This window comes from Tenebrio molitor, chromosome 5 (genome assembly GCF_963966145.1).
Source record: "Tenebrio molitor chromosome 5, icTenMoli1.1, whole genome shotgun sequence".
Taxonomy (NCBI): domain Eukaryota; kingdom Metazoa; phylum Arthropoda; class Insecta; order Coleoptera; family Tenebrionidae; genus Tenebrio; species Tenebrio molitor.
In genome coordinates, this window is record NC_091050.1 from 16534957 (window position 1) to 16560578 (window position 25622).

Here is a 25622-nt window from a genome sequence, read left to right on the forward strand (position 1 = left end):
TAATGCATACGGAGTGACACACTTTTATCGTACGTCTTCCTAAAATTTGCACTCTACCGCTTCTCGAGCGTTATCTGTCATTAGTGTCATTCATTCTGACAGTTCAACTTGGAGATTCAGTTTATTTCCTTTAAGTTCTTTTCAGAAAATCAGAGATCTTCATTTATTTATCAACGTTACTTATCAATTCGTGTACTTTTATTGCGATCACTTTTGTGTACCTATTTTTATTTTCTCATTGATATACAGGGTTATTCATATAATATGATGGGCCTGACCTGGTAAAAATGCAACCCAAAATACAATTCATAAAGCTATCTCCATCCCTATTACATCTTTAATAATATGTATAATGTAAATAGCTGTCCGTTTCGTGTCACAATATGGCGGTACCCACGAAACTGTGTTGCTACGACGCGTCCCTTTTGACAATAAAACCTGTCATTAGTAAGAAAAATATTACAATAATGGATAATTTAGACGGACTTGAGCGACAAAGATCAGAAAATAGAGAACGACAAAGACGTAGGCTGGAACACAGAAGCCAAGAAGAAAGAGATATCGAAAATGAGCGTAGAATTTTAATATTTTATTGATTTTAGTGCGTAAGCACGGGCCGTTCCACTGGTTTTACATAATTTTAGCTAGTTATCACAAAAGATAGATAGCTTCCTGTCATCGTTCGAAAACATTTTCAAATATGTACTAAATATAAACGAAAAATGCATTGACAGATATTCCTTTCGAACTAATAGAATACCTATTTAGATTCCTGATTTAATTTTTAAATATCAAAACACAACGAATGCTTTGTAACATGTATTTTGGGTTGCATTCTTACCTGGTCAGGTTCGTCATCTTACGAAATAACCCATATCAATAACCCTGTATTTTGCTGTAATTTACTTCTTACCATACTCTTTTGGCTACTATTTACTTTTTCTGTTTCGATCCATCTGTGTTTATCATCTTGTAATTGAATTAAAAACAAATTATGGTGCAAATTAAAATCGTCAAAAGAAATTTGGAAATCCAGATGGCCACGAAAAACAAAAGGTGCAATTGTTACCAACAGATCTAATCTACTTTTAATTTGACAATTACAACCGTTTGAATCAATATACGTCTCCACTTTTGTTATTCGTAGCCAACTTAGCACCGAATTTTATCTCATCATGCAATATAATTAATACTTGTTAATCCTTCGATAATACGAGTATTATTATTATTGACATTATTGTATTCTTATTTTTTGTTTATATATTTTTCTCATAATTTACTCGTTATCATCGCCCCATTCCTTATCTTCGACAAGGCTATTTATTATACATATTTGGATCTATTTTTGTTAACCACCTTGTCGTTACATTTTTATCGAATTAGACAACTTAAATTTATAGTTTTCCACATTGTCAAGTGCTTTAGCTTGTCTGTATTTTCCAAATTTGCAAGCATTTCCATGTCGTTATCCGAATCAAAACGGTAACAATTAGCAAGTTCTGTGCATGCACGATACGGTTGGCATTTAGCAACATTTTTCCTAAGGTGAATCACGCGGCCATGATGGTCGACCATGGAACCGAGCGCGCTATGCATATCCATCCTCGCCAGGCCTGCCACCTTTAATTAGTGACATTCTACTATCGTTGTCCGAAAAGCTGGATGCACCGCCGCCACAACTCCCCGTCGATAAATTCGGTCAGAATCTGGTGTGCCATGCGAGTTTATTTGTCAAAACACCGGTTCGCCTCGGGTGAGCTCACTGTTAAGAAATGCAGACGACCGGGGCACGTCTGTCGTGTCGATTCGCGACCCCGACGCCACCCCCGCGACAACCCATCCGTCGCCTTTTTATCAACAACAACAACAACAATAACCGCGACACGGGTAATTGTTTAGTCGAGTTGGCGGTGAAAGCGGACCGGTCTGCCTTATAAGGTTGCAGCTGTCAGTTTTATTTATAGCTTGGCCCGGAGCCTTCGCTGCAAGACGCCGCTGCATCTCGCACTGAACGCCACGACAAACCCCAATCGATTGACCGAAATCGCGCGACCCTGACATATCGCGCGCCAAAACGCTCGTGTGGAGCGGGCCTAAGGCTGCGCGATTATCCCGCAGGAGGCTGCGTTTCATTTGCAAAAACAATTGGATCACCCACGCCCGCTTGATAACGTATCCGATGAGACTAATTTTCGCCGTCGTAAAAATATTATTTTAAACGTGGCGATGATGGCATCCGAAGATAAGGTAATTCTTGATCACTCTCCAGAGGTCTGGGGATGGGAGCGGGGTGCGGTGACGGTCGAGCAACAGTTCGTTACTTGATCGCTTGATTCATCGGGTTAGCTGGAAAGACCTGAGCAGAATAATCGACCACAGCCGACTAATCATCTAGGAATTGACAAAATATACAATATCTGTGGGACGCAACAGATTAGATAAGTTGCTGAAATGTGGCATTGTATGTGTAACAATATTAACAATGTTTGTAGAAAAAAAGAAAACTTTAGCATCAAACAATTTGATTGTTAAAATCGTATGAATCAATCCACGAGTGAACTGCCGTTTTTCATGCGTTAATTTTCAAAATTTCAGTTGAAAAATTTATTTCGTGAAATGTGTTAATAAAAAATGGAGTACATAATAATATTGAAAATTAACGATAAAAGTCTTGGCAAGTAAAATGAGGGCAATTACGAGGCTATGTCATATAGGTAACTCGATAAAAGGTTGACGATAAGATAATTATTACAATTAGATCCAAAGTGTAACGCAACAAGTATCGTTGGTAAAAGATATAGAAGTAATAATGCAGAAATAAAATGTCAACAGCAATAAAATAAATTGTACGTACTCGTAGTAGCAATAACTTTGTTTTTTGGACGTCAGAAAAACCAAAATTGAAATGAATGCATCGCTCACTCGTATTAAAAGACAAAACCTTCAGAAAGAGAAAAAACGAAGGAAACGATTACGCATAATGTAAAAACCCAAAGCGAAACGAATCAAGTAAACAATTACTGGTAGAAATGCTTTAATCACAGCGTACCGTATCCAAAGACGTCAAAATACGCCGTATGTCGAGTTTAATTCGACAGGCGATATATTTGACATTTGGTGGTCACGCCTGCTTGATCCGGCCAAATTTCATACCCGGGAGATGACTAAATCCAACGTTATTGTTCTCGGCGTTTGCAAAACAAGCGAAAAATAAAAAAATTCCATAACGAGTCTGGGGAAACAGGTAAACAAACAGGGTCCTTGATCCGCTCTATTTTTATTTACGCGTGTTTTTTTAGTGAGTGTTGGTTGGGTGGCGATCGCAGCGCCACCCTGTCACTGTCGGCGACCAGTGGTACACAGCGTGGCCGTGAAGTGATCGACGCCCCCCGTTTCGTTAACCCCTCGAGGCCGCCGCCTCCCGAAATACCTCCACATGACTAACACCGGCAGGTGTAGATCTGACGCGGTGCATTGTTGTGGCACTGCCAACGGCGGAATTCGTCGTGACGCGTGACGTCGGAACGCGTCTACGTTTTCCGCGTGTCGGACATCTGGTCGGAATTTTGCAAGAGAGGTGTCGTGATCTCGTTGGGCAATTGTGTGTGTGTTAGAAAACGGGACAAGGTTCAGCGCGCACCGAAAGCTCTTTCCCAATGCAAACTGCAAGAGTCTCCATTACCTGCGCGCGCTCTTTCGTCAATTAACTCGTTATTGCATCATGGGTCGGTCGGGTTTGTTTTATAATTAGCGGAGTTAATCTTGGGTTTACGAGCGGCGGGGCCTTCTGGTTGGACGAGATCGAAGCGTCGACTTTTCATTGAAACCGGCGACAAGACTGAATCACGCCGTTATCAGTCCCGGGTACACAGGAAAATACACATCATTGTGGACGAATGCGTCATGGCTATTCAATGTCGACGAAGAATGGAAAGTTGGTAGTATTGTTACGTAACGCGGGGACGCAAGTCTCGATTGCAGGTGGAAAAAATTGACGAATTTCATGCAAAAACCTGGCCGGAGTTTGCGTCAGGTCAGGTTTATCCGAGGGCCGACGAAAGGTCGCACGCATCGGTCATTGCAAACGTTAATTTTTATTCGCTACAGGATTGCATTCGTCAGCCATAATTCGGTGAATCCGCCGGTTAATCTAGCAGGAACTCGACTGTCAAGTACATATTTCGTTCGGTTCCGGAAAAAATCGGAAGCTACTCAGTCCACAAGAATGTCTCCAATTTAATCCAATTTGCTGGACAACCACAAAGAATTTAACCGATAATTGACACCACCAGCCAGTCGACGTTGGTAACGTTAACTGTCTCACTGTATCTTCCTAATTTTCTTGAATACCTATTATGAATAATTTATTAAGGATATATGTTTTAAAAAATGTGACAGCCGCATTCGCCACTTGTATCCAGATGGCGCCGCAAGCGCTTCAACTGTCTACTATTTCAAAATCTAGTATTGAGCAATGTACACGATGATTTCAGTTTTGTGCAAATGATTCACTGTCGAAAGATAAAAGAACTAAAATAATCTAAGATAACACAAAAAGATTTCTTAAATGATATTTGAAATTTTAATACTCCAGCCAGTTTTTCTTTAGGATCCTACGTATTACAGAAGTCTTCTAGTACACTGTAGGTACTGTATTACAATACTGTTGATATACAGGGTGATTCACGAATAGTGTCTGATTTAGCGCCTTTATTCCTCCAACACAAATTACTCTCTCATCCGTTTTTCAATTTGAATAAAATTTTGTGATTATAGTAATCCGATTTCAGAAAAACGAAACAATAGTGCCAATCAAATGTGTCAAAATAATTACACATGTATTTTTGTAAATAAATCAAACACCATTTGTGAATCACCCTGTATGTACCTAGTCGATTTACCGAAATAAATCGATACTTCAAGAAATAACGAAATTTGCGTCAGGTTTCTGTTTTTTTAGAAATCAAACAGTAAAATTCGACAAAGAGAAATACATTTTCTTATTGTCTCTCTTTAATGAGGTGATATATTTATTACTCAATTTTTATTAGATTTTATTCGTTTATCTGTTATCTATTTGGAACTTTAATTTTATAGCTTGATATTTATCAAACTGATAAGCAAGGTTGGAGGTAACTAAACTATCTTCAAATATTGAAGAATTAATGTGCACTGTAAGATAGACAATATCAGGAGCAGATATTACGTAAATAATGTATAGAAACAGTTGTGTTATCTATCAAATTCTGGATAGCGTCCTTGCATTTGTTTCCTTTAATCATTTAATCATGTTATTGTTGTTTGGTTGTTTTTAATGTTTGCTGCTTTGTTGTACATATTTTATTGACAAATAGATTTTTACAACAAGGATGATTAAAATCACACGGAAACTTCATGCAGATAAAATCCCTAAAAATACTGTCGGACAAAAACTTTCAACTGTCGACTGTCAGATTGAATGGTGCGCCCCCACCATTTTGACGCTGCCGCACCAAATGACTCCAATAAGTTAAAAACCCATAAAGATCGGAAATTTTCGGTATCGAACGACAAACAGGAAGCAATCGACACTTCCTCCTGAAAACCGACATTACAGTTCCTGGATCGGCCGTCCGAATCGAAGCAAGTACGCTAGCCGGATCGCATTGAAACGTACAATTATTATCGTCGTAATTATTATTGATCCCGTGATCTGAAAATCCTTGACCAAAAATATCGCAGTTCTGTGCGATCAAACATTATCTTTACATAACTCGAAACCACCATCGAACGTCCATATCCACTACGAAACTAGAACTTTGAGTCTCGGACCAACTTTCACCTCGTGACGTCACGTTGTCTTCCGGAAGTCGTCTCTGTTCGAAATCGACCCGCGGCAACGGCGCCGGCCTTGTAAAAACGGGATTTCAACCAACATTTTCCAGCGCACGTGAACACGACGTCCCAGGAAAGCCCGCGAATCAGGTGCGAACGGATGAAATCATCCCGAGTAGCACCGGGGCCGGACCCTCGATGACGTCACGGCCCATCTGTCCGTGCACGTGCCATTGACTCACCCGATCTCGGGACAGATCGTCCGGATGAGCCGCCGTGCAATTTGGAAAATTCGTCGTTTTGTAGGTTAAGTGGACGCGTTGGTGCGTTTTTTGCAATGCACAAACTTTCTTCGCGAAGAAAGTGCGATTGAAGAGGTTTCTCTAAGATTCACGGCGGGTGGGTCCGCGATTTGGTTTACTTAATGGAATATATACGTTGCTGCGGTTTCACTGGAATTGCGATCGGTTGTTGGTGTTAAATTTTCGAGCAGGCTCCAGGTCCGGTTCTTTAAATCGAAACCGATGGTTTATTCATGGCTGTGACCTTGATGGGTTGATTTACCATAATTTAAAAACATTTAAACGTGTGCTCCAATGAAATGACGATTTCCTCCTTCTGGTTGTGTAGCAGCCCCCCTCCATCTCCCACAATACAACGTCCTCTCGAGAATGTTGATTTTTTCTTTCTTCATTGTCTTCGCGAGGCACTTTTTAATTTTTTTCCTTCAATCCTGAAATCACAAATCCAACCTGACTTTTCAAATTAAATCGTGACGGCTTTACGGTTACTTCGCATAAGCCACTTTGCCACAAAAAATAATCCTGCAACGGAGTCTAGCTTCAGAAAAAGAATGTGACGTCATCTCTGTCATTTTCTGGCAGACAGAACGACAATTGACTGTCAGGACTTGTTGAAGTTATCTGACCATGAGTCCGAAAGCTCCACGCGCGATTTTCTTGTTTTTTTTTTTTGTACAGACGAGGTACTAGATGTTCTAGCGTAAAAATGAAACTGGTTCTGGCTCCTGCTGCCGTCAATATCCGGCATAACTAATAACTCGCGCACCTGTATGCGTTTTTATTTTTGTGCGAAAATAACTGACAGGTCAGTTGTGGCCATTTTTCCACGGCCACCTGTATTTTTTAATAGACGACGCGATCAAAGTATAAAGGTCGAAGAATTTCAACAAACAAATATGGTGCTGACGGAATCAAAGGTCAGACCGACGATATCAATTACAAATTTATTAAATCCGCCAAGATCGACCATTGCTTATCTCTCGCCATGGGAAAAAAAGTCCCCGCCGACAATCGAATTTCCCACACCTGAATGTCCCATTGTTGGTTGTTTTTCGATGAAACAAAGCCATTTTTTTACAAACGGCTATTAAGATAAATTACTTGGGAAAAATGCGTAGTTATCCTCGTTATCAGTCGTATTGAGTGTTGACTCAAACTGATACTGCAGATTAGTCTTTATTTTTAGCCGCTTATCAGTACACTACACGCACAATTATTATTTTCTGTTTCTCCTGTTGGTGGTATTGGAGAGTGATCGGGATCACCTTTCCGGTGGAACGCACCCATGAATGAACGTCGACCAAAAACTGGGAGATAAAATAGAGCGCCGCTACTCCAACGCGTCGCTTTTCCTGAGACAGGCTCCTGCGAAAAGAGAGAGCAAGGTCGTTCGGTCCGCTGCTTTGCTAATCCGACAAGTCAGTGACCAATCCGTGAGGTTGCCACTGTAGAGTACTGGTCTATGGTACTTTTCGATGAACCAGAAACCAAGGTTTTTAGGATTCACTATGGCACGTGTTATGCTAATTGCGTCATTTTTGCTTTTTTACGTAACTGATACGTAAATGGAATTGACGATGAATCGCGGAGAAGATTCAGTTTTGGATATTCTCGTGTCGACAGATAAGACTACAAAATGTCAAAAGATAAACACAAGAGGCAGGTGTAGGTCAAGAAAAAAACAACAATAAAAAGCAAATAATTTAACTAGGACTAGGTATGTATAAGAGGAATTATTGCAGTTACACCTAAAGCAAATCAATATTTAGCATTGCTAGAAAGTGTTATTTTAAGCGGCGCACACTCCTCCGTGTCAAAAACTTGAGGCAAGATTCGTTTTATTAAAGACAAACATAACTTAATTTTACTTCTACCGGGTGATTTTAAATGATTGTGACTTTTTTTCTTAAGTTGGGAACATTTTTCATAAATTATTTTGGCAAGCTTGATACCTTAATCAACACATTGGCGTACGTAAGTCATTTTGACATTTTATGTATTAATAAATTGTGTCAAATAGGCGAGGACGCCTATGTTTATGTCAACTATCACATTAAAAAGCAGAATAACCAACAATAATATTACCAACCTATGAAAAAGTCACATTCATTTAAAATCACCCGGTACTTATTTCTGTGACGGTTTACTTGGATGCAAGTCTAGAGTCGTATTTTTATTACAGTTGGTGGTAGCGGGTGACATTTTTTGAGCTGTCTGCTGTCATAATTTGAAGTTGAAATAGGTGAAGTGAACTGGTAAATTGAAAAACAACAGATAATTAAAAACGGTGCCGTCAAAATATTGACCGTTTTATTTAGCATTAAAAAGCATTCGTCACGAAATAACATTAACTACGTCATAAAAACCTCAAAGCGTCGCTTTACGCATTAGCGAAGAAATGTGGCATTCGACGCGAATCCTCGTTTTCCACTTTACCGTCGATTAGATAAACCGAAAAGCGTTGAATTTTATCATGTGTGCATGACTCGTCGTGATCATTATCGAAAATAGGTCTCGGTTTATTTAAAATGTTTTTTTTTAGCCTTCCTGTGAGTATGCGTCGAAACGAATCACTTTTTCTTCGAACGCACGGCGCTTAGTAATCGGCGAATAATAAACAACAATGGCGTTCGGGTAAGGTGTACGGAAGGGTCAGTAATCGAGGGGGTCCATTGTGTGTGATTCAATCGTACCCCCATAATAAAAGAATGACTCACTGAGGAATTGTTACCCCCATCTTTTAACAACCAGTTGCGTGAACCGAAATCGAAAAAGTTGATGGGTCGATGGCGGCGGATTAAAAATAAAACTGAGACGCACGCCATTATCGATTCGGTTGAGGAGGTCGAATTCGACCAAATCTGGCCCGAATAGTCGCGGTGAAAGGTTGCATTCTATTGTTGATGACGGTAGTGGAGGCGGGTGAATGATAATACAAACAGAAACAGAAATATGGGTGATTTTTGCGTGTAGAAAGTCAAGAGCTTGCATCACTTCGTCAAGTGCGCCGCATTGGCACCATTATTTAGGTACAAATTACATAAAGGGGCTTCGACACAATCTGAATTATATAATGTCCTACCGGGTGTGCTGGAAACTGCAATCGAAAATATAAAATTTCTGTTTGATTTGAACGTGAATTTTTGGTCAATTTGAGAAAGCGACGCGGTCGAGTTTTAATCGGTTTCAGTGCAGAATGCACCTTGTCGACAACAACAAAGAAATCGCCCACTTTCGCCAACTGTCAGCGATCCGCAAGGACGACGTCCTCCATCTGGAGTCATGATGGAATTTTTTCAAGACGCAGAGATATTCCGTCAAAGTCCAAGGTCTCCGATAATAATTAGCTCGTGTTAACCGCCGTCGATTCCAGCCGCATAGTATCCACGCTCGTTCTATTATTGGCCCTCCGACAACGCCGGATGTCGGAACGAGTGTGGCCGCCGGATATCCGAAAAGAAAAAGAACAGACAAAAGTACCTGGGCCCCCTGTTGTCGCGTAGGTCGAAAAATCCAGCCTTGATCTTTTCCAAACGGTCCTGGAAAGGACGGACCCATTACATAACTTTCGTGCAGAAATTGTGATATGCACAGCGGCGTTTGCGCAACCTTCTAGCGTTAGCAAACTCTCTCTTCAGGTATGACGCCCACCACCACTCCATTTACAAATCGACGATTGCATCATCGGAGCGTGGTCACTGACACAAAATCGCAATTGTCACAGGATACCGGCTTATCCCGGCTCAGAATCGTCTCATCGGGGGAATCCCGGAAATTCCAGTCTAACACGACGAAAACTGGAAAGTGGAAGAAAGGCAACGATGCGAGTCTTGTAAGAATCAAACCACTGAGACAACGAGAGGTGTATCGTTTTTGTGGTGGGTTTCGATTACCTGGAAAATTAACCGGCAAAAAATTACCTCGACATGTGGCCAATCGAGATAAAAAGAAACATCTGAACGTTCAAATTATGCTAGAACTAACCATCATAACCTCAACTTTTGACGACATAAATGACAAATTATTCTACCAACTTAAACATTTTTTACGGTGACATTTCCCTAGTAGCAGCTTTTTGAAAACGTCAAACCGGGGCCCCTCAGTAAAACGTCTTTGTTAATCACGGTGCTGTCTCAGCCGTCAGAATGGCGGAATAACGAACCGATGCACCAATTTAACGCACAGGTGCAGCAACCGTTCAAATCATAACACCCGGTATAACGAGCGTCCTTCTTCGTCCCGCGTGTTGGAGCAGCGCTGACCGTCGAGAAGCGCTCTCCAACACGCATTTCACCTGTCCAACGATATGCAGGTGTAACTGGATGCAATGCACCTGTCTGGGTGTCTTTGCGACGGTCGGTGGAAAGAACGAGAGAGCGCGGGGTGCGACTCGGAGGCCAGGAAAAGCGGAGGAAAATGCGGAACTGGTGCGTGACTTCGGTCGGAAGATTTACAGTAGGAATACGGTTTGTTGTGCGGAATTTTGGGTCAACGTAATTATTCAACGAGGAAGTGAGTTATTGACATCTCCACGTTTCTGTTATTGTTGTGACCTGGCGAGGTTTCTGGAGCACGGTGCGAGGACGAGTTTCCTGAAAACACAACAAGAACAATCTGTCAGGCGACAAGAAAGTCGGGAGGAGGCATTCAGAATGTTGAAAAATGTAGCGTACAAAGAAGCCCCCTTTTTCTATCGTCGCAACCCCCTATTCTGCATTTATTCTTCATTGCATCATAAACAGGATGCAATCCTCTTATGTTAATTTCCATTTTAAAACGTTTGGTAAAAACCAAGCACAAAAAAAAATTAATGAAGCTTTTTTCTGGAGTCCCCTGAGACGTCTTACGTTGTCATCATTCCACAACTAAAGCTGACAATCAGTTGTGGAGAAACGGGGTTTACTCATGCGGTTACGCTTCTTACTTAATCACACCTTGATAAGGAAAACGCGAAAATATTTCAGCCAACATTTCCTCAAGTGACAACAATATGCGGTCATCATCGTATGAACTCGTATTAGTTAATCGAGGCTTACTCATACACTGACATACACACTTGGTAGTGATTCATAAATACAGGGGGAAACGATTAGGGTGCGATGTTTAACTTGTGGATGAATAGATGGATGGGCGACAGGGGTAGACGTAATAAAAATCTTCGACCATCAGTCAGGAGCGCAGGAAACAAACCGGGACTTATTGATTATCAAAAACTACATTTAGGGGTTGTTGCGAGTTTCGACATGTTTTTTCCATCGTCCGCCGGTCCACCCTCGAGATTTTCGAGAATCTAGCTCCAATCGCGTGGATTCTTTCGGAATGACAGCAGCAGCTATGGCAGCCGATGATGGCGAATCCCGGTTCAGCGTTCGGGCCATCGTGGTCAACGACCGGGCGGCTGAGGTGGTCCGCACACCTCCGCCGCGGACTCGTTCTGCTTTCTTCGTGCAACAGGTACACACACACTCGATCGAGACACGTTCCAACCTGCAGAGGACCGTCGTCAAGTCGTAATCGCACGATGACGGGACCGGGAAAATCGACAGATTCTTGCGAGTTTCTCTGGAAAATACACCGCATCGCGCTTATCTCTGTCGCGACCTTGATGGCGATAAGCCGAACAGCGTCATGTTTGACGAATCTCACACGAACGGATTACGGGATAGAATCTTATTTGTTGAGATGGATCTGGTAAATGGTAATTTCCATTCGGATGGCAGTTGACCTCAGATTGGCGTTTCTGGATGGCCTGTGTGGAGACCATCTGAATGTCAAATACCACACGATGACATTGATTTGGTGACGTCACCATTTTAATTGTCATTGTTGAGAGACGTTTTCTGCAAATATAGCAGAGAAAAGTCGAGAGGTGAGGTCGTTTCCTGTTTAACCGACTGAAAAATTATCAACAACAGATACTGTTGCTAATCTACGTTTGAATGTTGAAAAATTGAGATATGTTTGGTTTGTTGTGTCACTCTTGATAAGAATTAGTCAGCGGGCTACGATATCTGTTCGCCACATCTACATCTAGGAAATGCGCGGTTCAAGCACCTCCAGCGATTTAAAAGACAAGAATCGAGAATTATACAATTATTTTTGAAAACAAATTTACAGGCGCGTTTAAAATTATTCACTGCGATAGTTTGAAATTGTTACAGAGAAACAACAGACAAAACAGAAAAAGTCGCTTGGGTAACACCAGCGTTGTATAACAACCATTATCCAAAAGAAGGGGACAAGGAACACACCTCCGCCGCTTCAGTGACGTCACTAGTGGTCGTATACTTCACGTTTTGACATTTGTCACAACTACGACATACGTCGTTTTCTTTATCAATTATTATATTGTGTCGTATTTTGTGATGGATAGTAACATATCCGTTTGCAATGACACAGTTATTATGTGAAAAATCAATAAATGAACTGTTTTTTTATCCAAGTCATTTTCTCTTTGAAAATGTTTTTGATGTCATCGATACACTTCTTTCAGTTGTTCCGATCAACGATGGAATAAAAAAAAAACAAAAAGTGATAGTAGTTGTTTCGACCCCTTTTGCGGCAAAATATTACATGTGGTGACAAGAATAGTAATCGATATTCCCATTATGACGTCAATATGATAAAGCAGCGTTCAAGGTTCAGCGATGGAGTCATGGGAAGAATTGTCAATTTTTTTTTTTGCAACCAACGTCGTTGATTTTTTCCGGTAGTTCCGCTTGAATTCGTCAAAGCAGTATCACGCAGTTGATAAAGTGAAGTCAAGACGAATCACGCCACATACTTATTCAAATTGCTGATGGAGATAACGCTATCGCTGCGATAAGTTCGGTGTTCGAAAGGGTAAAGCATAAAACAAGTGTCTGTGTATATTTAAAAATTTATTTTTGAAATATATAATGTGGTATAATAATTATGAAGTCATATGTACAAGAATAAAATTACATGGGCTCTTAAAACAGAGCCGTCACAAGAATTTTTTTTTTCAATTTTCAATATTTCTATTTACAACAGAGTTCGTCCCTGGAGATTTAAGTCGTTCGGCGAACTGGTTCTGTGGTCGTTCTGTCTCACAGTGTGTTCACACCAGAAGGCGTCGTCTACCTGCATTCAGGTACAAAATGGAATGTTACGAAAAACCCACCGACTTAAACCTTTCGGGGCCCCGTTCGTCCTCTCCGTATCCGTTTTTACAAAAATACAATTAGTTAACATTTCTTTCTATCACAAGATCTGGCATTCCTCCTCGTCCCGCCACGTTTCCTCTCGACTTATCACAACACAACACTTCGGACGTCGTTGTTTAAATGGAGATCAAAACCGGAAGTCGCGCGCACAGGGCCGGCCTAGACAGTCATCGCTAGAAAGGGCCGCTGCTGCAGCGTGTCCCCCGCGTCCTTGGCTTGCGCCGAGCACAGATCCGGCGTTGACACCGACCTGTTGAGCTTGCTCTCTCCCATGCTGAAGCTGAAGATTGACACCAGGGACGTGATGCGGTCGATTTCCATAGCGGAACCCCGTTCCGTCTCTACTTCCTTGCTGACGGCGTCCGACAGCGTCGTCGCGTCGTCCAGGAACACCGAGTCGTTCTGTTCCTCCTCCTCCTCTTGCTTGCTGCGTTTCGGCAGAATCGACTGGACGGCTTCCTCGGTTTCCCACTCGGCGACGGCTCTCCGCCGCTTCAGACACGAGTTGCTGCGCTCCCTCAGCACGTTCGAGCTCTTGTCCAGGTCCAGGTAGGTCAGCTCGGAGGAGCTGTACGGCGGATGGTTCTCCTTGTTCTGGTTCTCGGCGCACTTCACACAGCTGGGCTGGAGGAAGTCTTGGAAACTGTCGCCGGAGGCCGATTCCTGCACGTTGTCGGGCAGGCCCGCCGCCTCCTCGGCCGTTAGCCCGATCAACTCTTCTTCGGGGACCGGTCGCGCTTGCACCGGGGCTGGGGGCTGGTAGTGCACCATGTTGTAGGCCTCTTCCATGAAGATGTAGCGCGCCTTTTGCAGCACCGTCGCCACCAGGAGGTTCTTGTGGAGGCTGACGCCCCCACGGTGGGACCGCGACTGTGCGATCTTCGTCAACGAAATTCCGATTAATCTTTGTGCTTCACTTGCCATTCTCTAACCGAAACTTTACAGATTTCAACTGACACCAACTTCCTTCCACCACGCCACTTTCTACTAAAATGCAGACGAGTGCGTCTTCACATATACTTATAGAGTTGGCTGATGACGTCACAACCTACTTTCAACGTGTCGTTCGCCAATCAGCGCACGGCCTTGCCGAGAACGACCGTCGGCGTGTTCGGCTCTGTCCCGAACATCCGTGGGCGATAGCAACAGAACACATTCGGGCCATTATCTGCGTATTTTCCATTCTATTTAACCTTTACACGCGCATGCTTTACTGCTTATTAAAAGCGGAAGTTGAAGCGTCACAAAAAAAAACATCTTGCGTACGCAACCATCACGGATTTCTTTGTCCAAGGGCCGAGCCAAGGGCCGTTTACGATGACGCGAAAATAGACGAAATGTTGCGAAATCACCATTTCGGGAATGACCGAAATAGAGCGAGTGGGCGGACACAAGAAACTCAATGGTTTGACTGTTTACGTTTTTCTTATCAAAAATTGTATCAAACATGGGTGGTATGTATACTTAAGTCGTGGCCTAATTATTATTACACTTACTTAAATTAAACTACAGCGTACAGGGTGGGTTTGACATTTTTGTTTACTCGACAAGCCTCGACCCCCGATGAATTTACGATAAATCGATGGTCTTTGCTTCAAATTCGATTTTATCTATCATTCAACACATCGAATGAGCGCAAAGATAAGTTATCGCCCATTCTGTAGTCTGTACACTTTATAGTAATAAATAATTAAATTGAACGAACTAAAATATGCCGCTGCCATTCAATTCGACTAAAATCTCAAGTACTTTTCAACAAATTTGACTTAAAATTAATTATTTCTAAATAATTTAATAACAAAAGGCACCACAAATTGATTTGGTTCGATTCTGTTGCCACTGTACCTTCACTTTGAGATCACAGTTCATCCCTGGCATGTTCTTTCCTTGCTCCTCCGCTTTTCTCCGATGGAAAAGCCCAAAAGCCCGACGGGAACCCCTTTACGTCTCGTTCTCTCTTCACGAAAGCGCTGAACGAAGAAATGCAGTTTCCGATAAAGAAATTCGAGCGTCCCATGATGGCCAAATCAACGTGGGGGTCTGACTTATCGTATTTGAAGGCTTGGACTTTGACTCTTTTCAGTGCATCGTTCAAGTCGGCGATCATGTGGTTGTTGTCCGAAGATACAAACACCGATTTGATGACGTTGTCGGCGTTTGATTTCTTGATGACGCGTTTTAATTGTCGGATTATTGTTTCCTTGGACGGCAGGCACATCTCGGAGGTGGCTTTGCCTTTTTCGTTGCGGTAACCCAGGCACTGAGGGGCGGCGAATAGATTGGGACTGTCTGGAATGTGGTCGCACGCGCGAACCCAGTCTATTCCGTTGCGTAAATGTATGGCGATAAAAGCACCCGGTGGGAGGGTATTTTTGATGAAATCGTCCGCTTTTCGGGAGATATCGTTGGACCATTCCAGATATTGTTGAAGAATGCGATTTTCGAATTGAACCGGAAAGCTCGCGGGGGCACCGGTAAAGGCTAGTACTGGCCATTTATTAGGAGGGTATCGATCCAACCATTGTTTGGCCATGTCATGGTGGTATGTGTCGTAATGGAGGGGACTGTAGAATTCTGATCCGATGAAATCTATGTTAAAGGTGTCCCAGAAAGGGCCAAATGGATTGCCCTCTTTAGCATTACAATCATTACTAGAACCTGAAACTGTTTTATCATCATTTGAATTGATTAAATTTGTTCAAGAAAAAACCTCTGCTTATGTAACAAAATGAAATGCGTTTTGATTCTGGCCACTCAAATGGCGCTATTTCTTTCATGAATGCTGCCATAGTAATGACTTTATGGTACTTTTTTAATGGTTCAACTTTGAAATATGTATCAAAAGGAACTTGTATGGATTTTGGTTGTCCATAACGATATTCAACCCATGGTGGTAAGACTAGAGTTCTATTTAAGCCATGAGCAAAACCTAAGGCCCCCAAAAAGTGATCAGCTTGATTCCCAAACCTTCCTACAAACACTTTACTTAATATATTTTAATCAATACTTGAATGGAAACCTACCCATGCAGGGACAATATATAATGTATCCTAAAGGATCTATTTCATAATTACTTACTGAATTAATTAAAGCTAAAGAAAATAAAAAATAAAAATATAAACCAAATTTTCGTATCATTTTCAATAAAAAATTAAATCACAGCTGGTTCGTCATTGTCATGCTAGGTTACCACACTAGAAAAAAGAAAATCCCCGAGTAAAATAATTCCATAATTTTTTTGGCAATTTGAATGAATGACTAACGGGTGTCATAACAATCGAATGTATAATACATTCTGAAGCTACAGCAAATTTAACAAAATTCTTTTATATTGCGATTCAAGTTTCATTGTTTATTGTTTCAATTTTTTCTCGCCAAGGTTGGCAACGATCTGTCAATCGTATTGAAAATGTCTAAAGTTTTAGCAAAAAATATATCATTTCTAATTTCACGGCAGCCAAAATATCTGTTTGCTAATGCCACAATAGCTGTAAGGAACGCAACTGACTGGGTACCTAAAGAAAAAGTCACTCACACTGGACAGGTTAGAGATCCATTTGTGGCCGCAGTTGTGTAATAATTTCGTTATTTGCAGAAATGGGACCCAGACGATTATCGATTGTCGAGATTTGTGGGTAGACCAAAGCATGTTAACCCAAATTTTGCCATAGATTTGATTGCTGAGGTGCCCCCAAAAGCATGTACAGAACGCGTTGTGTGGTGTGATGGGGGTGGCGGACCTACGGGCCACCCCAAAGTGTACATAAATCTTGTAGGTCAAGTAATTTAGCATTGGATTTTGTTTAAAATGCCTATTTTTAGGATAAACCTGGAGAACATGCTTGTGGTTACTGTGGCCTCAGGTTCTACCTAGAACACAGCCATTGAGTTCAATGGAAGTTTTGTAGAGATATTGTAATTGTAAATTATAAGAAATGAAATAAAGAGTTTAAAATAAACTGAATTTTTCGTTACATAATGTGATAATAATTCTAGGGAAATGTGACATATGAGCATTTTACGTTGGCAGTTCTGCATTTTGAAGATTCGTGACGTCACATCCGGGCGCCATTGGTAGCGTCGCTGTGTTGGTGATTTGTTGGGTGTTGTGGTTCCAAAGCAAATTCTTTCGATATAATCAACATCCGTTTTGATTCAATTGTAATTACCATCCAGTTTTATTTTAAACACTTTAAAGTCAGCGTATTTGGTTATATTTTTTGCCTAAAATTCGTAATTTGACGGTAAATTGGTTTGTGTTGCCAGTTGTAAAAAGCCGATACAATGGCCGATGCCGACGATCTTTTGGATTACGAAGATGAGGAAAATCCAGAACAGACCGTTGCTGAAACAGTGGGCGCAGCTGATCAGAAAAAGGGCATCAAAGGAACGTACGTCTCCATACACAGTTCCGGCTTCAGAGATTTTCTCTTGAAACCCGAAATCCTCAGAGCGATTGTAGACTGCGGATTCGAACATCCTTCCGAAGGTAGGCGCGGGTATTTTTTACCTTAATATCAAAATTAAATGTCGCGATTTATAGTACAACACGAGTGCATCCCGCAAGCCGTTCTTGGAATGGACATCTTGTGTCAAGCTAAATCTGGCATGGGTAAAACGGCGGTCTTTGTATTGGCGACGCTTCAACAGCTCGAACCGACGGAAAATGTAGTTTATGTACTCGTCATGTGTCACACGCGCGAACTCGCCTTTCAAATCAGCAAAGAATATGAAAGGTTCAGCAAATACATGCCGAACATCAAAGTGGGAGTTTTCTTTGGAGGATTGTCAATTCAGAAAGATGAAGAAGTTTTGAAGAATAATTGCCCTCATATCGTCGTCGGGACTCCTGGCCGCATTCTTGCTCTAGTCAGGTCAAAGAAGCTTAATCTTAAACACCTGAAACATTTTATTCTGGATGAGTGTGACAAAATGTTGGAATTGTTAGGTGAGAATAAATTTTTTCTATTTAAAGTAAAATAATTAAAAAAGAGAAACTGCTAAACAATGATTTATCACATTTGCTTTTTTCTGGTGGTTAAATATCAGTAGCAAATTTGTCAAACGTTCCAAAGTGCGAGTTCTAAAGAAAATGTAACATTGTGTTATTTTTTTAATTTATCTTTTTTAACTGATGTTTTTTGTTTCAATCTTTGTTTTTGACAGTGACCAATAACTTTTTGAATAAGAATGATGACACTAATAGGTAGGGACATCTGAGTAAATTTGAAGTAACAGCCTATCCTGATTTTTTTAACAAGTGAAATTTTAATATTTGTGCCAATGAATGGATGTTAATTTGCATGTTTGTTGCAGATATGAGAAGAGACGTTCAAGAAATTTACCGCAATACACCTCACGGCAAGCAAGTAATGATGTTCAGTGCTACTCTAAGTAAAGAAATCCGACCCGTCTGCAAGAAATTTATGCAAGATGTAATTGAAACTTCTTATTCTACACTATCCGGCGCACCCACTCGCATTGCAGTTTGTTAATAAATGGGGCTAATTGCGGTACAAATTGTAAAACATCCTCTACCATAATATCCCGTCTGTTAGCGCACTGTAGCCCAACGTGTAGGCCGGGGTTGGGCAGGGCGAAGAAGACGGATCAAGAGGAACTTGAGAAGATTTATTTTTTGGGAGCGTTTCGTACGTACGAATCTTTCGGCCGTGCTACAGTGCAACAAAATTATGCAACAATCCAGGGTCCTATCTCGGGGATGTCCATCTCTATTGTGGGTTTAATGGCTTTCCGTTTGTTCGTTGATTTGAAGTGGAATGCGACATTGGGATGCGACTTTTCACTGTATGTTCGATGGATCTTCAGACGCCTTCGTAACTGCAGTTTAATTTTTTTAGTTTCAATTTAATCGAATTGTAAACGAACACGATTGTTTTTGTTTACGATTTTTTTCCAAAATTTCAAAGTTGATTCAAAGAAAGTAACAACCCTTTTAGTAATTGAAAACAGTTTTGTGTAGATTTCACTATTGCTACTTGATTCTAATTCATTTTGATCAGTCTTGATCAAAACTGTTTTTAATTCTAAATGGGGCACAGGTTTAATAATTTTGTTTATGTTTAGCCGATGGAAGTTTATGTGGATGATGAAGCGAAATTGACACTGCACGGTCTTCAACAGCATTACGTCAAACTAAAAGAAAACGAAAAAAATAAAAAACTGTTTGAGCTACTTGACGTGCTGGAATTCAACCAGGTTGGTAATCGATTCACGACCATCAAATATTTGTTTTAAGATATTTCAATGATGACAAATTGTTCTATGATTCAATGATTATACGAACTCTCTCACTGAAAACAATCTAAGGAATTAGATGAACGCGTTGGGTTGCGATCGATTTTTAGACAAGTAATTCTTCCAGGTTGTCATTTTCGTCAAGTCGGTCCAGAGGTGCGTCGCTTTAGCTCAACTTCTAACAGAACAAAACTTTCCGGCGATTGGTATTCACAGAGGAATGAACCAAGAAGAACGTCTCTCTCGTTACCAACAGTTCAAAGATTTTCAAAAGGTAGGTTTTAGTTTTCACTCATTAATGAATCAATAACACTGCAAATTTTTTTTATAAATGATGACAAACAATCGTAGGGACATATGAAAAGTATGTATTTTGATTAGTACCATTGGGTTTATGTCTGATGAAATATTTCGGATTTTTTTTGTATGAAGAAAATTGATTACCAATTTCACCTTTATTATTATTTTTTTCAGAGAATATTGGTTGCTACAAATCTGTTTGGTAGAGGGATGGATATAGAAAGAGTAAATATCGTATTTAATTACGACATGCCTGAAGATTCTGATACATATTTGCATCGCGTGGCTAGAGCCGGACGTTTCGGTACCAAAGGCTTGGCCGTGACTTTTGTATCTGAAGAGAGCGACGCAAAAATTCTTAACGAAGTACAAGACAGATTTGACGTTAACATCACAGAATTACCTGACGAAATCGATCTCAGTACATATAGTAAGTTCAATTGACATTTTTGTCAACTTGTGGATTCTAATTTATTTGTTACTTTCAGTTGAAGGGCGATGATTACCGCGAAGAGTAATTCATTTTTTAGATGTAAGATTTTCATCAGTACATTTTATTCACGTTTGTGATTTTAATCATTTGTATGTTTGTTTGTGGATAATTGGATTTATCTACTGGATATAATTAAGTTTCAATATTCATCGACCAAGGTTCCATTTTTTACGTGTATTTAGAAAAATAAATGTCAGTGAAGAATTATTTCTGTTTTATTTTAACAAACTAAGTAATCCTGATTTATCAAGGGAATCAGTTATGGAAGTAATTTAGATAAAAGATTTATTTTACAAATCGGTTACTTTGGTTTCTGTGTGTAAACAATGTTGAGATGACATTTGGCGTGGTTGTTGAGGTTGGTAACCCTTCTTTCCTTGCCATTGTCTTGTCAAGGCCGACTGGTTGCCAACTGCCTTGCGGAACAGCTGTTCACGAGAATGCAAAAGACTGCGTAATAAAATGTTTGTGTTGGCGTTACGAGAAACAACAATTTGAAACGTCTCCCAGTGATTACGTTTAAGAAAATAATTATTACAAGTTACATAATAGAATGCTGTGCCCTGAAGTGTGGAACTTCAAGGCACCAGAATCCAGTTTTTCATTTCAAAAAGTCAGGCCGAATGAAAGCAACCATCTGAATATTATCCAAAATTTCACTTATAATCACCTGGTAAGTCGATCAAAGAAATGTACACGGGAGTCGCGGCTTTACGAGTCGTGGTTTTCAGGTGTCCCTTGTTCTGCCTGATACTTTCAAAGTGCCGGAAAGCTTAACACAAGTCCTCAGCAACGATTGTGATTATTACAAGCTAATCAACGTGAAACTTAACGAATTTGTAACGAAAAATTTCATTACGAATTTTGTAAATAGCGGCAAGTGGAAACATAACCTCACTCTTAGCAAATCGTAATTTTCTTTATTTGCAGGTAGTTTATACATTTTAAGTGTAGATTCGCGAATTGATTGTGATAATTGCGTGGCGGTAACGCCCAACGGTCGACTGATTTTGAATTTGAACAAGTCCACCTACCAGGGTTTGGGGTTGGAAGGCTCGGTTTCTCATTTCCACGCAAAAAGCAGAGACCGTTACGGTGAGTAAAATGCGTCGTGTTGGTAGTCGTATCTCCAAATCAAACCGTGAAAACAGGCACAGTTTTCTAAGGCAGACCTACTGAGACGCCCCCTTTGGTGTGTTTCAGACGATGCCGAAACACCGGCTCGTCCCGACTCTCCAGACGCTGAGCCTTAGAAGCGTCGGTTCGTTAGTCGTTTCCTTGTCGCCTCCCATCATCACCAAACTCCAGTATTACCATGACCCCCAAAAAATCGTAATGGGCCTGTACCGCTGCCTCCACTGTCTCAACGAGTTGCTCACTTCTCACGTCCCATATTATCTGTACGACACCATGGCCATCGAGGTTTTGTACGCAGTGAAAGGCCTAATCGAGAAAACTAAAAAGACCTATTACCCCCACACCAATATGTCCGCTTTCCTCACGGAAATGAACGTCGTCGTCAGTCTGACCGAGGTCGTGCTCAGTCCACATTTGAAACAGATCGACTTTACCGAATGGCCCAAGATCATGCGCTACGTCCTCTACAAAAATCTGTCGAAAATGTCCGGCTTAGAAGTGCTCAATTTGGGGTCTTGCACTGGGGGTTGGCGCACCAGCGACTACGACAGGTACATAGTGGAGGGGATAGCAAGGATGAGCCATCTCAGGTCGCTCTGTCTTTGTTTCGATTGCACCGATCAAGTGATTCAAGTGATCGGTGACAATTGTCCGACGATACAGTGCCTGGATGTGACGTCGTCGCGGTCCGTGACCGACCGCAGCATCCCCCACCTACTCAAGTGCAACCAGCTGAGAGAGTTGCAGTTGCATCGCACTTCGGTCACCCCCGCCGGACTCGCCCAGATACTCAAGGGGTTGACGAAGTTGCGGGACATAGGGCGGTGCGACGAGTTCGGCGGGGTGGTCAAATTCTTGCACCAGAGCGGAGCCTCGGGGCCGTTCGGACTGAGGAGGATACACGCGCGGACTCTCTCGCCCGAAAATCTGAGATTGCTAGTCGACATGTTTCCCAAAATCGAATACATCAACTTGTTCAACGACGAACAAGTGATGGATTTGACGATCCTGACGTCTCTCGATTGCCTGAGGGAGTTGAAGTTGCTATCTTGCGCCTTTTACGGAGACTATTTGAAACAGTTGCTCGAAGTCAGGGGTAGCAACGTCACTAGTCTTCATTTGGAACACGCCGAGGAGATCGATCTGAACGTTCTCATCGATATCAGCCAATTCTGTCCGGGACTAAAAAGTCTGGTCTTGTATAACTGTGATTTCATGGACGGTCTTTCCATAAATTCGAAGAAACTGAAAGTCCAGCCGTTTCAGAACTTGGAAAAGTTGTTTTGGATGGTGGACTGTGCCAGGAGTCATTTGGAATTTATCCTGTCGCACGCCGTCAACATCCGTAACATCCATCTGGGATCGTCCACGGGAATCACTCATTCGTCCATAGTGAACATCCTGACTGTCAATCCTATGAAACACTTGGAAGAGTTACGGATCTTGTATAGCAGCGACATGAACATGAGAACTGTCGAGTTACTGTTGGCGAGCTGCGGCAATCTTCGGGTGCTGTCAGAGTTGGAAAGTTGGCAAGGTATCAGCATGGAAGAGTTGAAAATCTTCAAACAACACATATTTTCGAACAATTTTGATTTGGATATACGACCCACGCTCTCATATTATTAACTCTCCCGTGCATAAAATCTAAGTGTTGTGATCAAAAATAATTGTATTTATACTCATATTATGAATATATTTTATTTAATATGTGGAACTGTGATTTATTGGCAGCACAGATCGATAATCGTTTTTTCTCTTGTTCACACGTTTCAGTTGTCACAATTGACTTGAAACAAAAGCATTTCAAGCCAGGAAAGCCGAATTACGAACGAACAAAAACATGTTTGGAGAAGCTGAGCCAGAACGTGATAGTCACTTGGGAACCCAAGAACGAAGAAATTTGTCCGTCGTCGATAGCCAAGTATTTTCACGATTTAGGTTATGGGACGGAATTGTGCAAGACTAGATTCAAGTCTCACACTCTCTACTCGGTTAAAGTACCGAATATCGAGGATGACAATGTTTACGATGTCGTCGAATGGTTGGGCATGGTCGCCTTGCATGGTAACGTGACAGATGGCGGTCCTGATAATTACTCGTCGACGTACGAAACCCCCGAACCGAATCGTGAAGGCGGTCAAGTCAAGTTTTTACAATGGAGAGGCCTCTTCACGACCAATCAGATCACCACATTACATGACAAACTCAGGTAACTCGATTGTTTTTTCTTTTGAAATGTCCCTAACTGATTTTTTTCAGGGATTTTAAGGAAAATAAGGGTTGCGAGTGGGGTGCGATGTACGTTCAGGGCTTCTCCGACTCTCCTGTCGCCTGGAACGGTCAAGAACACCACTATTATACCAACGGTGACAACGGGTACGTTTTAATTTTGACAAACGATCACTTGATCACGTTTGTCCAAAACTGTTCGCGTAAGCGTTACATCAACAAGAGAAAAGGCAAGGCTTTATAAAGAAAACAAAAAAAATATATTGAATAAAAGAAAAATACATTAGAAATGAATTAACGATAAAAAAAAAGTTATTTTCGTCTCCTTCGTGCCTCGTTCGGGTTCTTCCGCATCCAGTGCTTCAGTTCGTCTCCCGGTCTGATACACAACTGCGCTGACCTTGAAGTGACATCCCTCACAGCAAAAGGAGAGAACCCGGCTATGTAGTCGTCGTCCAAGGGATTCACCTTCGTTCTTGCCAGTTTACTCGCCATATTTTGTGGCATGGGGTGATCTGCCACTAAAACAGGATTGTTAGGGTGTTTTCCTCCTTTCATCCGAGGCAGACTGAATTTTTTGCCGCGACCCGTCAGAGGGCGCCTCGCGTTGATGTGTATCTGCATCTTTCCCTCCTCGTCCAAAGACACCGCCACTTTTTTGAGCGTGTTATGACCGCATTTGGGACAAAACTGTTTGGTCATCATGCTCGTCGTTTTGAAACAGGTGTAACAACGAAGAATGAAAGTGCGCAATTGTCTTATCATGCGACCGTCCAGAGCGGCTACGTTGAGATTCATCTGTCTCAGGACGTTCTGCATGGCGAAGTCCGTGGTCATACACGCGACTTTCATAAATTCTTCTTTCATTAGTTCAGAGTTGACTTGTTTTTTCGCCAATTTGACGTTAGAGGGTGTGATCCAACCGCTATCGTCGTCGTCGTCAGCGTCATCGCCATCAGAACTTGCTTCAGCAGAATCGCTATCATCAACTGGTACAAGAACATCAGACTCGTTTTTTATTTCCTCATCTGTACACTGAAGCTGTTTGAATTTCTCTTCCAATTGATCATTTTCTTCTGTTTCATCACACTGACGTGTTTCACTTTCTTCATCTTCACTATCATCATCTTGATTGTTGGGTTTTTCTTTATTCTTTTCGATTTTTGATTTGTCACCAGGCATAAAAAATCCAGTGACATCAGGATTCATGTTTGGGGATGATTGTTTTGTGATTATGTTCACAGTTCTTTGGACTATCGGTTCACTGCGAAGATGTTCAACGCCCACATTCTCCTTTTCTAGTTGATACGTTAACGCCATGACTTTAATATCTGTGGCTGACAAACTCGGGTAATCGCCAGTTTTTTTGGCATATTCTGTTATTATTTTGATGTTTTCTGTGAAAGGTTCTCTAATTTCGAGGTCATAAGGTAGAACAACCAAACGTCTCAATTGCCGTTTGTTCTGAATTTCGTTCACGACGTCCTGACATGTGACAATTTTTTTAGCCACATCCTAAAACAAGGGAGTGTGTGACTAATTTTACAAAATTCTGAAAAACTTACCTGTAAGGGTGCATTTTGGATAAATGCAGTTGTGTCCACAACTAAGTTTTCAATTTTTTTATCGCCGGCCCCCATATCAACACACGTGCACTTGACAAAAAGTGACTGAAAAATGACAGATTTATCCCTAACTTGGTAATTTTTTGCCACTAGATTGTCGATCCTGGAGCGAAAATGTAAAATTGACAAAATTGTAGCATTTAGAGATAAACTGTTGACTTCTGTTTAGTGAAATCGTAATCTGTAGTGATATTTTTCATTAACGAGGAGATAAGTTTACCATTATTTATGAACATGCAAGGGCAAATGTGGTTTGGTGGGGAGGTAGAATCAC

At 41.4% G+C, this 25622-nt stretch overlaps 7 protein-coding genes and 1 long non-coding RNA gene across 9 annotated transcripts; 4 read left to right on the top strand and 4 right to left on the bottom strand.

Moving 5' to 3' along the window:
• Window positions 1–7806: 7806 nt before the first annotated feature.
• LOC138130874 (uncharacterized) lies at window positions 7807–11204 on the bottom strand. Its single transcript, XR_011159660.1, has 2 exons — window positions 10010–11204; window positions 7807–9913 (listed from the first exon to the last, which is right to left on the bottom strand). It is a non-coding gene; the product is annotated as an uncharacterized lncRNA (long non-coding RNA).
• A 1774-nt stretch (window positions 11205–12978) lies between these two features.
• On the bottom strand, window positions 12979–14313 carry LOC138130861 (uncharacterized). Its single transcript, XM_069047556.1, has one exon. It carries the CDS (start codon window positions 14225–14227, stop codon window positions 13463–13465), a length of 765 nt encoding a protein of 254 aa, XP_068903657.1. The 5' UTR covers window positions 14228–14313; the 3' UTR covers window positions 12979–13462.
• A 396-nt stretch (window positions 14314–14709) lies between these two features.
• On the bottom strand, window positions 14710–16514 carry O-fut1 (O-fucosyltransferase 1). 2 transcript variants are annotated; one of them, XM_069047540.1, is made up of 3 exons: window positions 16327–16514; window positions 16014–16274; window positions 14710–15967 (listed from the first exon to the last, which is right to left on the bottom strand). In XM_069047540.1, the coding sequence occupies exons 1-3, from the start codon at window positions 16439–16441 to the stop codon at window positions 15162–15164; spliced, it is 1182 nt and encodes a 393-aa protein (XP_068903641.1). In that variant the 5' UTR covers window positions 16442–16514; the 3' UTR covers window positions 14710–15161. The 2 variants fall into 2 exon arrangements, with proteins under 2 accessions (XP_068903641.1, XP_068903642.1); XM_069047541.1 differs by having other exon boundaries at window positions 14710–15961; window positions 16327–16513.
• Window positions 16515–16662: 148 nt separating this feature from the next.
• Window positions 16663–17262, top strand: ND-13A (NADH dehydrogenase (ubiquinone) 13 kDa A subunit). Its single transcript, XM_069047564.1, has 3 exons — window positions 16663–16847; window positions 16899–17075; window positions 17126–17262. Exons 1-3 carry the CDS (start codon window positions 16713–16715, stop codon window positions 17189–17191), a joined length of 378 nt encoding a protein of 125 aa, XP_068903665.1. The 5' UTR covers window positions 16663–16712; the 3' UTR covers window positions 17192–17262.
• A 72-nt stretch (window positions 17263–17334) lies between these two features.
• Window positions 17335–20561, top strand: Hel25E (ATP-dependent RNA helicase 25E). The gene is made up of 8 exons (XM_069047536.1): window positions 17335–17464; window positions 17570–17792; window positions 17847–18251; window positions 18620–18738; window positions 19391–19522; window positions 19689–19835; window positions 20036–20291; window positions 20350–20561. Exons 2-8 carry the CDS (start codon window positions 17588–17590, stop codon window positions 20361–20363), a joined length of 1278 nt encoding a protein of 425 aa, XP_068903637.1. The 5' UTR covers window positions 17335–17464; window positions 17570–17587; the 3' UTR covers window positions 20364–20561.
• A 727-nt stretch (window positions 20562–21288) lies between these two features.
• LOC138130846 (uncharacterized) lies at window positions 21289–23208 on the top strand. Its single transcript, XM_069047534.1, has 2 exons — window positions 21289–21449; window positions 21558–23208. Exon 2 carries the CDS (start codon window positions 21561–21563, stop codon window positions 23118–23120), a length of 1560 nt encoding a protein of 519 aa, XP_068903635.1. The 5' UTR covers window positions 21289–21449; window positions 21558–21560; the 3' UTR covers window positions 23121–23208.
• Window positions 23201–23967, top strand: LOC138130360 (ribonuclease P protein subunit p40-like). Its single transcript, XM_069046805.1, has 3 exons — window positions 23201–23210; window positions 23268–23703; window positions 23754–23967. Exons 1-3 carry the CDS (start codon window positions 23201–23203, stop codon window positions 23965–23967), a joined length of 660 nt encoding a protein of 219 aa, XP_068902906.1.
• On the bottom strand, window positions 23864–25513 carry LOC138130850 (RNA-binding protein NOB1). Its single transcript, XM_069047537.1, has 2 exons — window positions 25289–25513; window positions 23864–25238 (listed from the first exon to the last, which is right to left on the bottom strand). Exons 1-2 carry the CDS (start codon window positions 25361–25363, stop codon window positions 24036–24038), a joined length of 1278 nt encoding a protein of 425 aa, XP_068903638.1. The 5' UTR covers window positions 25364–25513; the 3' UTR covers window positions 23864–24035.
• Between the last annotated feature and the right edge of the window lie 109 nt (window positions 25514–25622).

Excerpts from the sequence above, each read along its gene's own strand:
- LOC138130861 (XM_069047556.1), bottom strand. The coding sequence starts at position 14,227 with ATGGCAAGTGAAGCACAAAGATTAATCGGAATTTCGTTGACGAAGATC.
- O-fut1 (XM_069047540.1), bottom strand. The coding sequence starts at position 16,441 with ATGATACGAAAATTTGGTTTATATTTTTATTTTTTATTTTCTTTAGCT. Across the intron at positions 16,275-16,326 it reads TATATATTGTCCCTGCATGG|GAAGGTTTGGGAATCAAGCT; the intron begins GTAGGTTTCCAT and ends AAGTGTTTGTAG. Across the intron at positions 15,968-16,013 it reads ATTTTGTTACATAAGCAGAG|TTTCAGGTTCTAGTAATGAT; the intron begins GTTTTTTCTTGA and ends ATGATAAAACAG.
- ND-13A (XM_069047564.1), top strand. The coding sequence starts at position 16,713 with ATGTCTAAAGTTTTAGCAAAAAATATATCATTTCTAATTTCACGGCAG. Across the intron at positions 16,848-16,898 it reads AAGTCACTCACACTGGACAG|AAATGGGACCCAGACGATTA; the intron begins GTTAGAGATCCA and ends CGTTATTTGCAG. Across the intron at positions 17,076-17,125 it reads CCAAAGTGTACATAAATCTT|GATAAACCTGGAGAACATGC; the intron begins GTAGGTCAAGTA and ends GCCTATTTTTAG.
- Hel25E (XM_069047536.1), top strand. The coding sequence starts at position 17,588 with ATGGCCGATGCCGACGATCTTTTGGATTACGAAGATGAGGAAAATCCA. Across the intron at positions 17,793-17,846 it reads ATTCGAACATCCTTCCGAAG|TACAACACGAGTGCATCCCG; the intron begins GTAGGCGCGGGT and ends CGCGATTTATAG. Across the intron at positions 18,739-19,390 it reads GCAAGAAATTTATGCAAGAT|CCGATGGAAGTTTATGTGGA; the intron begins GTAATTGAAACT and ends GTTTATGTTTAG.
- LOC138130846 (XM_069047534.1), top strand. The coding sequence starts at position 21,561 with ATGCCGAAACACCGGCTCGTCCCGACTCTCCAGACGCTGAGCCTTAGA.
- LOC138130360 (XM_069046805.1), top strand. Across the intron at positions 23,704-23,753 it reads ACATTACATGACAAACTCAG|GGATTTTAAGGAAAATAAGG; the intron begins GTAACTCGATTG and ends GATTTTTTTCAG.
- LOC138130850 (XM_069047537.1), bottom strand. The coding sequence starts at position 25,363 with ATGGGGGCCGGCGATAAAAAAATTGAAAACTTAGTTGTGGACACAACT. Across the intron at positions 25,239-25,288 it reads TCCAAAATGCACCCTTACAG|GATGTGGCTAAAAAAATTGT; the intron begins GTAAGTTTTTCA and ends CCCTTGTTTTAG.